The following is a 12,291-nucleotide window of genomic DNA, read 5'->3' as shown; positions in this document are numbered from 1 at the left end:
AAACATTCTTTTTAGAACTGACACAAATGCTTTTGCATAGCAACTATGTTAAAATATTTCATGACTGGCTCACGTCTGAAGCAACATGACCAAATGAACTAACAAACATATTTTTGTCTGGGCTATATCTTCTAGTGAAAGAATGAAATTGTATGAATTGACTTATCAAAATAACATTTTTATGAAAATATGTAATTCATTGTTATTTTAATATATTGCAAAAAAAAAAATGTAGAAAAGCAATAAGGCATGCGAGGCAGTGCTGTATCATGAAGAGAGCCACAGGTAAATAGGTTGAACATCACCTGTGACTGTATTCATGATACAACACTGCTCTCAGAAGTCAATGACACAGAGGTTCTGGGCTTAAGGATTTATACTGAGCACAGAGCAGAGAGCTAAGGCTTGATAGTGTTTAAGACTATAGACGTTATAGCCCAGCTCCGCTGCCCTGTTCCTAGGTTACCTCCCTGTAATAGCCCTGTTCAGCTGCATTTACACAATGGACGAGACAGTTGTTGAGGACAGCTTTTGGGGCCATTATCATGAAGGGTCCTCAGAGTCAAGTGTGTGTGTGTGTGTGTGTGTGTGTGTGTGTGTGTGTGTGTGTGTGTGTGTGTGTGTGTGTGTGTGTGTGTGTGTTTGTGTGTGTGTGTGTGTGTGTATCCGTGTCAGGCTTAAATAATACCTTAGGAATGTTATTTGTCTGGCTGTAGCTGTTCTGTAATCTCAGACACAGAAGCCATGTCGCTGTTTTTCTCAGTGAAACTGTGTCACCGCGTTCAGACTTGGTGTCATGGGGGCAGATAAGTATAAGAGTGTCCCACTGACTGTGTTCCTGATGTCAGGGCAGACAGTGTCTACCATCCGCCGCCCGCCCGCCTGCCTCTACCTGCACAGTTGTCGCCCTGACAGCCCATCCCAACAGGATATCCTGTGTCAGTGTAGGCCCATTGTTCCTGGTCTAAGAATAGACCTGTCTGATTGGACGGCTCGGGATCCAAAACAGCAAAGAGACAGAGGATGCATCCCAAATGGCACACTATTCTCTATATACTGCACTTATTTTGACCAGGTACATGGTCAAAATAAGTGTACAATTTACAACATAGGGTACCATTTGGGACTCTTTTAGCCCAGCCGTCTCCTCTATACCTAGACGCATACACATACACACACATGGAACTCATAATACACTCCTGTTTCCTGACACACACACACACACACACACACACACACACACACACACACACACACACACACACACACACACACACACACACACACACACACACACACACACACACACACACACACACACAAACACACACACACACACATACAGAGACAGTGAACTGGCTCATTACATCTTATACTGTATGTTCTTAAAAAAAGGTGCTATCTAGAACCTAAAAGTGTTCGTCAGCTGTCCCCATAGGAGAACCCTTTTGAATTCCATGTAGAACCCTTTCCACAGAGGGTTCTACATAGAACCCAAAACAATTCTACCTGGAACCAAAAAGGGTTCTCTACAGGGACAGCCAAAGAACACTTTTGGAACCCTTTTTTCTAAGAGTATATGTTCTTCAAGCCCTTATTTTACTCCACTGTGTTTTGGGGCAAAGTAAAAGCAGACATGAATGTGTGTACAGTATGTCTTTCTCTGATACGGTTGAAATGATGTAGAGGCAGAATGTGATCTATGGAGTGTTGCAGGGCTCAATCAGTCGCTTACTTCGTCAGTGTTAATGAGGTAACTGGAGACAGGCGATAGGGTCCAGCAATTCTCATGGAAGTGAACTCTGAGGCACTTAATCCTGCTGCCCCCTCTCTCCCTCCCTCCCTCCTGCCAGAGGGACACAGCCCTGTGGATTGATCTCATCCTAGCTGCCCTTGATAACTCTCTCTCGCTCTCTTTCCTCTCTCTCCCCTGTCTCTCTCTCTCTCTCTCTCTCTGTTTCTCTCTTTCTCTTCACCTCTACAGGTAAGAGGAAGGTGTCTCTGTATGACAGCCAGGCCCCCATCTGTCCTATCTGCCAGGTGTTGCTGCGTCCAGGAGAACTGCAGGACCACATGGAGCAGGAGATGGAGCGCCTCACCCACATGCACCTCAGGTACACCCCCTGTCCACCCCTCACCCACATGCACCTCAGGTACACCCCCTGTCCACCCCTCACCCACATGCACCTCAGGTACACCCCCTGTCCGCCCCTCACCCACATGCACCTCAGGTACACCCCCTGTCCACCCCTCACCCACATGTACCTCAGGTACACCCCCTGTCCACCCCTCACCCACATGCACCTCAGGTACACCCCATGTCCACCCCTCACCCACATGCACCTTAGGTACACCCCCTGTCCACCCCTCACCCACATGTACCTCAGGTACACCCCCTGTCCACCCCTCACCCACATGCACCTCAGGTACACCCCCTGTCCACCCCTCACCCACATGCACCTCAAGTACACCCCATGTCCACCCCTCACCCACATGCACCTCAGGTACACCCCATGTCCACCCCTCACCCACCACACATTATTGACCCCTTCGCCCATAACAGATTTCTGGGAGGATACAGCTGACCCCCTCATTAGACTGATACCTGTACCCCCACGTCTGTTACAGCACACAGTAGGGAGTCTATTCTCAGTTCTATATCATACACAACAAGAACCACATAGAAGCACTGTAGTCTATCTCTCTACTGAGGGTACAATAGACAGGGTCAGGGAGTATGCTTTAGTCATCAGCTTTGGAAGAAGAGCTTTTGGAGAGACCCTAGCCCCCCTCCAGCCCCTGGTATTTCCGCTAATACTGCAGTGATACCTGGGCTTTGGGGGGACTTGGCCAGCCAGGAAAACAAATCAACTGCAGAACACACTGACAGATGTTCATAAATCTCTCTGGTTCTTGACAGAGCTTATCCATGGTAAGGTAAGTATGGGATTAGATAAGAGAGATCTGGAGGTAGACTTACAGTATCAATTACTTTCTTTCTGACTGTGGAGGCTTCAGCTGGAGAAAGCAGAGAGATTCGGTTCCCTTCAATAGTCAACTTGTGTCCAAAATGGCACCCTATTCACTATATACAGTGCCTTGCGAAAGTATTCGGCCCCCTTGAACTTTGCGACCTTTTGCCACATTTCAGGCTTCAAACCATAAAGATATAAAACTGTATTTTTTTGTGAAGAATCAACAACAAGTGGGACACAATCATGAAGTGGAACGACATTTATTGGATATTTCAAACTTTTTTAACAAATCAAAAACTGAAAAATTGGGCGTGCAAAATTATTCAGCCCCCTTAAGTTAATACTTTGTAGCGCCACCTTTTGCTGCGATTACAGCTGTAAGTCGCTTGGGGTATGTCTCTATCAGTTTTGCACATCGAGAGACTGACATTTTTTCCCATTCCTCCTTGCAAAACAGCTGGAGCTCAGTGAGGTTGGATGGAGAGCATTTGTGAACAGCAGTTTTCAGTTCTTTCCACAGATTCTCGATTGGATTCAGGTCTGGACTTTGACTTGGCCATTCTAACACCTGGATATGTTTATTTTTGAACCATTCCATTGTAGATTTTGCTTTATGTTTTGGATCATTGTCTTGTTGGAAGACAAATCTCCGTCCCAGTCTCAGGTCTTTTGCAGACTCCATCAGGTTTTCTTCCAGAATGGTCCTGTATTTGGCTCCATCCATCTTCCCATCAATTTTAACCATCTTCCCTGTCCCTGCTGAAGAAGCAGGCCCTAACCATGATGCTGCCACCACCATGTTTGACAGTGGGGATGGTGTGTTCAGCTGTGTTGCTTTTACGCCAAACATAACGTTTTGCATTGTTGCCAAAAAGTTCAATTTTGGTTTCATCTGACCAGAGCACCTTCTTCCACATGTTTGGTGTGTCTCCCAGGTGGCTTGTGGCAAACTCTAAACGACACTTTTTATGGATATCTTTAAGAAATGGCTTTCTTCTTGCCACTCTTCCATAAAAGCCAGATTTGTGCAATATACGACTGATTGTTGTCCTATGGACAGAGTCTCCCACTGTCACGTTCTGACCATCGTTTGTGTGTGTTTTCCTTGTTTTAGTGTTGGTCAGGACGTGAACTGGGTGGGCATTCTATGTTGGATGTCTTGTTTGTCTATTTCTATGTCTGGCCTGATATGGTTCTCAATCAGAGGCAGGTGTTAGTCATTGTCTCTGATTGGGAACCATATTTAGGTAGCTTGGGTTTCACTGTGTGTTTGTGGGTGATTGTTCCTGTCCTTAGTGTTAGTTTGCACCAGTTTAGGCTGTTTCGGTTTTCATTAAGTTTATTGTTTTGATAGTGTTTGTATTTAGATTCGTGTTGCTATAGTCACCATAAACATGGATCGTAATCTACACGCCGCATTTTGGTCCGACTCTCCTTCTCATAAAGAAAACCGTTACAGAATCACCCACCACAAAAGGACCAAGCAGCGTGTCAACAGGCAGGAGCAGCCCAAAGAGGAGGTATGGACATGGGAGGACGAATTAGAAGGAAGAGGACCCTGGGCTCAGCCAGGAGAATATCGCCGCCCCAAAGAAGAACTGGAGGCGGCGAAAGCGGAGAGGCGCAGATATGAGGAGGCAGCACGACGTAGCGGATGGAAGCCTGAGAGGCAGCCCCAAAAATTTATTGGGGGGGGGCTAACAGGGAGTATGGCTACGCCACGTAGGAGACCTGGGCAGACTCCCTGTGCTTACCGGGGGGCTAGAGAGACCGGACAGGCACCGTGTTATGCAGTGGTGCGCACGGTGTCTCCAGTGCGGGTGCATAGCCCGGTGCGGTATATTCCAGCTCCGCGTGTCGGCCGGGCTAGATTGAGCGTCGAGCCTAATGCCATGAAGCCGGCTCTACGCAGCTGGTCCCCAGTGCGTCTCCTTGGGCCGGCTTACATGGCACCAGCCTTGCGCTCGGTGTCTCCGGTTCGCCTGCATAGCCCAGTGCGGGCTATTCCACCTCGCCGCACTGGCAGGGCGACCGTGAGCATTCAACCAGGTAAGGTTGGGCAGGCTCGGTGCTCAAGAGCTCCAGTGCACCTGCACGGTCCGGTTTTTCCAGTACCACCTCCACACCCCAGCCCTCCGGTAGCAGCTCCCCGCACCAGGCTTCCTGTGCGTGTCCTCGGCCCAGTACCACCAGTGCCAGCACCACGCATCAGGCCTACAGTGCGCCTCGCCTGTCCAGCGCTGCCAGAGCCTCCCTCCTCTTCAGCGCTGTCGGAGTCTCCCGCCTGTTTAGCGCTGTCAGAGCTTTCCGCCTCTACAGCGCTGCCGGAGTCTCCCGCCTGTTCGGAACTGCCAGTTTGCAAGGAGCTGCCAGTTTGCAAGGAGCTGCCAGTTTGCAAGGAGCTGCCAGTCTGCAAGGAGCTGCCAGTCTGCAAGGAGCTGCCAGTCTGTAAGGAGCTGCCAGTCTGTAAGGAGCTGCCAGTCTGTAAGGAGCTGCCAGTCTGCATGGAGCTGCCAGTCTGCAAGGAGCTGCCAGTCTGCAAGGAGCTGCCAGTCTGCATAGAGCTGCCAGTCTGCAAGGAGCCGCCAGAGCTGCCTTTCTGCAGGATGCCGCCAAAGCTGCCAGTCTGCAAGGAGCCGCCAGAGCTGCCAGTCTGCAAGGAGCCGCCAGAGCTGCCAGTTAGCATGGAGCAGCCAGAGCTGCCAGTCAGCATGGAGCAGCCAGGGCCGCCAGTCAGCATGGAGCAGCCAGGGCCGCCAGTCAGCATGGAGCAGCCAGGGCCGCCAGTCAGCATGGAGCAGTCAGTCAGCATGGAGCAGCCGGAGCAGCCAGTCAGCATGGAGCAGCCAGTCAGCATGGAGCAGCCAGAGCTGCCAGTCAGCATGGAGCTGCCAGTCAGCATGGAGCAGCCAGTCAGCATGGAGCAGCCAGAGCTGCCAGTCAGCATGGAGCAGCCAGTCAGCACGGAGCAGCCAGAGCTGTCAGTCAACCAGACTCTTCCAGATCTGCCAGTCGACCAGACTCTTCCAGATCTGCCAGTTGACCAGACTCTTCCAGATCTGCCAGTCAACCAGACTCTTCCAGATCTGCCAGTCAACCAGACTCTTCCAGATCTGCCAGTCGACCAGACTCTTCCAGATCTGCCAGTCGACCAGACTCTTCCAGATCTGCCAGTCGACCAGACTCTTCCAGATCTGCCAGTCGACCAGACTCTCCCAGATCTGCCAGTCGACCAGACTCTTCCAGATCTGCCAGTCGACCAGACTCTTCCAGATCTGCCAGTCGACCAGACTCTTCCAGATCTGCCAGTCGACCAGACTCTTCCAGATCTGCCAGTCGACCAGAATCTTCCAGATCCGCCAGTCGACCAGAATCTTCCAGATCCGCCAGTCGACCAGACTCTTCCAGATCCGCCAGTCGACCAGACTCTTCCAGATCCGCCAGTCGACCAGACTCTTCCAGATCCGCCAGTCGACCAGACTCTTCCAGATCCGCCAGTCGACCAGACTTTTCCGGATCCGCCAGTCGACCAGACTCTTCCAGAACCGCCAGCCAGCCAGGATCTGCCGGATCCAACCACCTGCCTGAGCTTCCTCTCAGTGCTGAGCTTCCTCTCAGTGCTGAGCTTCCTCTCAGTGCTGAGCTACCCATCAGTCCCGAGCTACCTCTGTCCCGAGCTGCCCCTCTGTCCCGAGCGGTCTTTAAGGAGGGTAACCTATCTAGGGACGCTAAGGAGGTGGACTAAAACTGTTATGGAGTGGGGTCCACGTCCAGCGCCAGAGCCGCCACCGCGGACAGATGCCCACCCACACCCTCCCCCATAGGTTTAAGTTGTGCGTCCGGAGTCCGCACCTTGGAGGGGGGGTACTGTCACGTTCTGACCATCGTTTGTGTGTGTTTTCCTTGTTTTAGTGTTGGTCAGGACGTGAACTGGGTGGGCATTCTATGTTGGATGTCTTGTTTGTCTATTTCTATGTCTGGCCTGATATGGTTCTCAATCAGAGGCAGGTGTTAGTCATTGTCTCTGATTGGGAACCATATTTAGGTAGCTTGGGTTTCACTGTGTGTTTGTGGGTGATTGTTCCTGTCCTTAGTGTTAGTTTGCACCAGTTTAGGCTGTTTCGGTTTTCATTAAGTTTATTGTTTTGATAGTGTTTGTATTTAGATTCGTGTTGCTATAGTCACCATAAACATGGATCGTAATCTACACGCCGCATTTTGGTCCGACTCTCCTTCTCATAAAGAAAACCGTTACAGAATCACCCACCACAAAAGGACCAAGCAGCGTGTCAACAGGCAGGAGCAGCCCAAAGAGGAGGTATGGACATGGGAGGACGAATTAGAAGGAAGAGGACCCTGGGCTCAGCCAGGAGAATATCGCCGCCCCAAAGAAGAACTGGAGGCGGCGAAAGCGGAGAGGCGCAGATATGAGGAGGCAGCACGACGTAGCGGATGGAAGCCTGAGAGGCAGCCCCAAAAATTTATTGGGGGGGGGCTAACAGGGAGTATGGCTACGCCACGTAGGAGACCTGGGCAGACTCCCTGTGCTTACCGGGGGGCTAGAGAGACCGGACAGGCACCGTGTTATGCAGTGGTGCGCACGGTGTCTCCAGTGCGGGTGCATAGCCCGGTGCGGTATATTCCAGCTCCGCGTGTCGGCCGGGCTAGATTGAGCGTCGAGCCTAATGCCATGAAGCCGGCTCTACGCAGCTGGTCCCCAGTGCGTCTCCTTGGGCCGGCTTACATGGCACCAGCCTTGCGCTCGGTGTCTCCGGTTCGCCTGCATAGCCCAGTGCGGGCTATTCCACCTCGCCGCACTGGCAGGGCGACCGTGAGCATTCAACCAGGTAAGGTTGGGCAGGCTCGGTGCTCAAGAGCTCCAGTGCACCTGCACGGTCCGGTTTTTCCAGTACCACCTCCACACCCCAGCCCTCCGGTAGCAGCTCCCCGCACCAGGCTTCCTGTGCGTGTCCTCGGCCCAGTACCACCAGTGCCAGCACCACGCATCAGGCCTACAGTGCGCCTCGCCTGTCCAGCGCTGCCAGAGCCTCCCTCCTCTTCAGCGCTGTCGGAGTCTCCCGCCTGTTTAGCGCTGTCAGAGCTTTCCGCCTCTACAGCGCTGCCGGAGTCTCCCGCCTGTTCGGAACTGCCAGTTTGCAAGGAGCTGCCAGTTTGCAAGGAGCTGCCAGTTTGCAAGGAGCTGCCAGTCTGCAAGGAGCTGCCAGTCTGCAAGGAGCTGCCAGTCTGTAAGGAGCTGCCAGTCTGTAAGGAGCTGCCAGTCTGTAAGGAGCTGCCAGTCTGCATGGAGCTGCCAGTCTGCAAGGAGCTGCCAGTCTGCAAGGAGCTGCCAGTCTGCATAGAGCTGCCAGTCTGCAAGGAGCCGCCAGAGCTGCCTTTCTGCAGGATGCCGCCAAAGCTGCCAGTCTGCAAGGAGCCGCCAGAGCTGCCAGTCTGCAAGGAGCCGCCAGAGCTGCCAGTTAGCATGGAGCAGCCAGAGCTGCCAGTCAGCATGGAGCAGCCAGGGCCGCCAGTCAGCATGGAGCAGCCAGGGCCGCCAGTCAGCATGGAGCAGCCAGGGCCGCCAGTCAGCATGGAGCAGTCAGTCAGCATGGAGCAGCCGGAGCAGCCAGTCAGCATGGAGCAGCCAGTCAGCATGGAGCAGCCAGAGCTGCCAGTCAGCATGGAGCTGCCAGTCAGCATGGAGCAGCCAGTCAGCATGGAGCAGCCAGAGCTGCCAGTCAGCATGGAGCAGCCAGTCAGCACGGAGCAGCCAGAGCTGTCAGTCAACCAGACTCTTCCAGATCTGCCAGTCGACCAGACTCTTCCAGATCTGCCAGTTGACCAGACTCTTCCAGATCTGCCAGTCAACCAGACTCTTCCAGATCTGCCAGTCAACCAGACTCTTCCAGATCTGCCAGTCGACCAGACTCTTCCAGATCTGCCAGTCGACCAGACTCTTCCAGATCTGCCAGTCGACCAGACTCTCCCAGATCTGCCAGTCGACCAGACTCTTCCAGATCTGCCAGTCGACCAGACTCTTCCAGATCTGCCAGTCGACCAGACTCTTCCAGATCTGCCAGTCGACCAGACTCTTCCAGATCTGCCAGTCGACCAGAATCTTCCAGATCCGCCAGTCGACCAGAATCTTCCAGATCCGCCAGTCGACCAGACTCTTCCAGATCCGCCAGTCGACCAGACTCTTCCAGATCCGCCAGTCGACCAGACTCTTCCAGATCCGCCAGTCGACCAGACTCTTCCGGATCCGCCAGTCGACCAGACTTTTCCGGATCCGCCAGTCGACCAGACTCTTCCAGAACCGCCAGCCAGCCAGGATCTGCCGGATCCAACCACCTGCCTGAGCTTCCTCTCAGTGCTGAGCTTCCTCTCAGTGCTGAGCTTCCTCTCAGTGCTGAGCTACCCATCAGTCCCGAGCTACCTCTGTCCCGAGCTGCCCCTCTGTCCCGAGCGGTCTTTAAGGAGGGTAACCTATCTAGGGACGCTAAGGAGGTGGACTAAAACTGTTATGGAGTGGGGTCCACGTCCAGCGCCAGAGCCGCCACCGCGGACAGATGCCCACCCACACCCTCCCCCATAGGTTTAAGTTGTGCGTCCGGAGTCCGCACCTTGGAGGGGGGGTACTGTCACGTTCTGACCATCGTTTGTGTGTGTTTTCCTTGTTTTAGTGTTGGTCAGGACGTGAACTGGGTGGGCATTCTATGTTGGATGTCTTGTTTGTCTATTTCTATGTCTGGCCTGATATGGTTCTCAATCAGAGGCAGGTGTTAGTCATTGTCTCTGATTGGGAACCATATTTAGGTAGCTTGGGTTTCACTGTGTGTTTGTGGGTGATTGTTCCTGTCCTTAGTGTTAGTTTGCACCAGTTTAGGCTGTTTCGGTTTTCATTAAGTTTATTGTTTTGATAGTGTTTGTATTTAGATTCGTGTTGCTATAGTCACCATAAACATGGATCGTAATCTACACGCCGCATTTTGGTCCGACTCTCCTTCTCATAAAGAAAACCGTTACACCCACCTCAGCTGTAGATCTCTGCAGTTCATCCAGACTGATCATGGGCCTCTTGGCTGCATCTCTGATCAGTCTTCTCCTTGTATGAGCTGAAAGTTTAGAGGGACGGCCAGGTCTTGGTAGATTTGCAGTGGTCTGATACTCCTTCCATTTCAATATTATCGCTTGCACAGTGCTCCTTGGGATGTTTAAAGCTTGGGAAACCTTTTTGTATCCAAATCCGGCTTTAAACTTCTTCACAACAGTATCTCGGACCTGCCTGGTGGGTTCCTTGTTCTTCATGATGCTCTCTGCGCTTTTAACGGACCTCTGAGACTATCACAGTGCAGGTACATTTATACGGAGACTTGATTACACACAGGTGGATTGTATTTATCATCATTAGTCATTTAGGTCAACATTGGATCATTCAGAGATCCTCACTGAACTTCTGGAGAGAGTTTGCTGCACTGAAAGTAAAGGGGCTGAATAATTTTGCACGCCCAATTTTTCAGTTTTTGATTTGTTAAAAAAGTTTGAAATATCCAATAAATGTCGTTCCACTTCATGATTGTGTCCCACTTGTTGTTGATTCTTCACAAAAAAATACAGTTTTATATCTTTATGTTTGAAGCCTGAAATGTGGCAAAAGGTCGCAAAGTTCAAGGGGGCCGAAAACTTTCGCAAGGCACTGTAGTGCACTAATGTACTTTTGACCAAGACCAGAAGGGCTCTGGTTAAAAGTAGAGCACTATATAGGGCAGAGATGGGGGCCACAAAAAAAATCTCAATTCATCATGGGGGGCTGCAGTGTTTCGCGGGTCTGCGTACCCACATCTATACCCCCACATGCAGTCAGAGCCGGCCCTAGCCTAAGTGACATTTGAAGTTTTAGAGTTCATTTCCTGCAGATGTACACATTGTTTCCATAGGGTGGAGAGAAATGTTTTCTGTTTTTTATATGATATCTGACTAAGAGTGACTAACAAAATAAATGTTGCCCCCCCAGTCAGTAATTCGACTATGATTATTACAAGTTTAGATAACTGGCCGCAAGACTAACTTACAATAAATAAAATATTTGCTCACATGGGCTAATTGAGTGACTGTTAGTGACTGACATCACAAGAGAAAAACTGCTGGTGCACAACCACATTTCGAAATTGCACCTTGTGTATTCTACTATTCTAACTCTCTATATATACAGTATTTGGTCTTTGGAAATCGTGGGGCCCGCGGGCCACCAGTTACCCATCCCTGATATAGGGAATATGGTACCATTTGAGCTGCAGCCCCAGTTTTACAATGGGATAAATCAAACCATTAACCCTTGCGATAGGAGGTAGCCATTTGAAATCGTATTTCACCTTGATCCCGTGACCAAGTGCTCCCTACCCACCCTGCTTTATAGCACCACCCATTAACCCACTGCCACGAGGAGCCTTAGTCCACTCACTACTCATTGAAATCAAAGCACATTTTCCCTTAGCGACACTCTCTCCTCCCCTATCTGACTGAATGATCCCTGTCGCCTGCTGCAGTACATGTGTAACACATAGTACCAGAGCCAGCCAAAAAAGGCCCATGGCATGTTCCCCACTGTGCTCTCTCAGTGTGTGTGTGTGTGTGTGTGTGTGCGTGTGCATGTGTGTGCTGAGGGGCGGGTAACGGTGAGAGGGTAGAGGGGGAGGAGGGGGACGTTTGCTCCTCTTCACTCCTCTCCAGACTGAGCGTTATCCATCATGTGGCAGTGAGGAGTTATCATTTAATAATTAATAAAGGGCAGTGGGCCGCCCTCCCCTCCGGGTCCAACCCTCCTCCCTCCCCACTCTCCTACCCCTCCGTTGCAGACACGGACACGGGGAGCCTGCCTGGAGGGCCTGGGTGGTTGATGGCAGCGGTTATTTAAAGAAATGGCGTCATCCTTCCTAGTTTGTCAGGGACGGACACTGCTGAGTGTCACGGCCCAGTGATTTAGCCTCGCCTACACCGGCCCCATTAACCCCATTGCTGTTGCCACGTGAATTATGCCTGGTTGTACCCCGGCAATGCACCGCCGTTTAGTTTTGATTTAAGGAATATGGGGGAAGGGAATGAGAGGTCTTCATAGAGGAGGAGGAGAGAGGGGGGAGGGGGAGAGAGAGAAAGAAAGAGGAAGTGTCTTGTGTCGAATGTCCTTGCTCCTGGCGGCCAGTCCAAGTTCTGTGCAATCACTGCTGGACTTGGGAGAAATGATTTCCGTTAGAAGATGAATCTTCGTTCAGACCATGTTGGAGCTTTAATCTTTTCGCGTCCGTGAAAAAAAAAACGA

The 12,291-nt window shown here is 51.4% G+C and overlaps 1 protein-coding gene across 10 annotated transcripts in view; it reads left to right on the top strand.

Annotated features, from left to right (window-relative positions):
- The window catches only part of LOC110530324 (E3 ubiquitin-protein ligase RNF220), a 289,576-nt gene that overhangs the window by 232,003 nt on the left and 45,282 nt on the right, over positions 1-12,291 (top strand). For all 10 annotated transcript variants that reach the window (XM_090182300.1, XM_090182298.1, XM_090182297.1 and 7 more), the window contains one exon: positions 1,985-2,114. In XM_090182300.1, coding sequence (XP_090038426.1) covers positions 1,985-2,114 — 130 coding nt within the window. The remainder of the gene's footprint in view (positions 1-1,984; positions 2,115-12,291) is intronic.

This window comes from Oncorhynchus mykiss, chromosome 8 (assembly GCF_057628025.1).
Source record: "Oncorhynchus mykiss isolate SJ-2025 chromosome 8, ASM5762802v1, whole genome shotgun sequence".
NCBI classification, from domain to species: domain Eukaryota; kingdom Metazoa; phylum Chordata; class Actinopteri; order Salmoniformes; family Salmonidae; genus Oncorhynchus; species Oncorhynchus mykiss.
The sequence above is the reverse complement of the archived record's forward strand: the minus strand, read 5'-3'. Positions and strand labels throughout refer to the sequence as shown.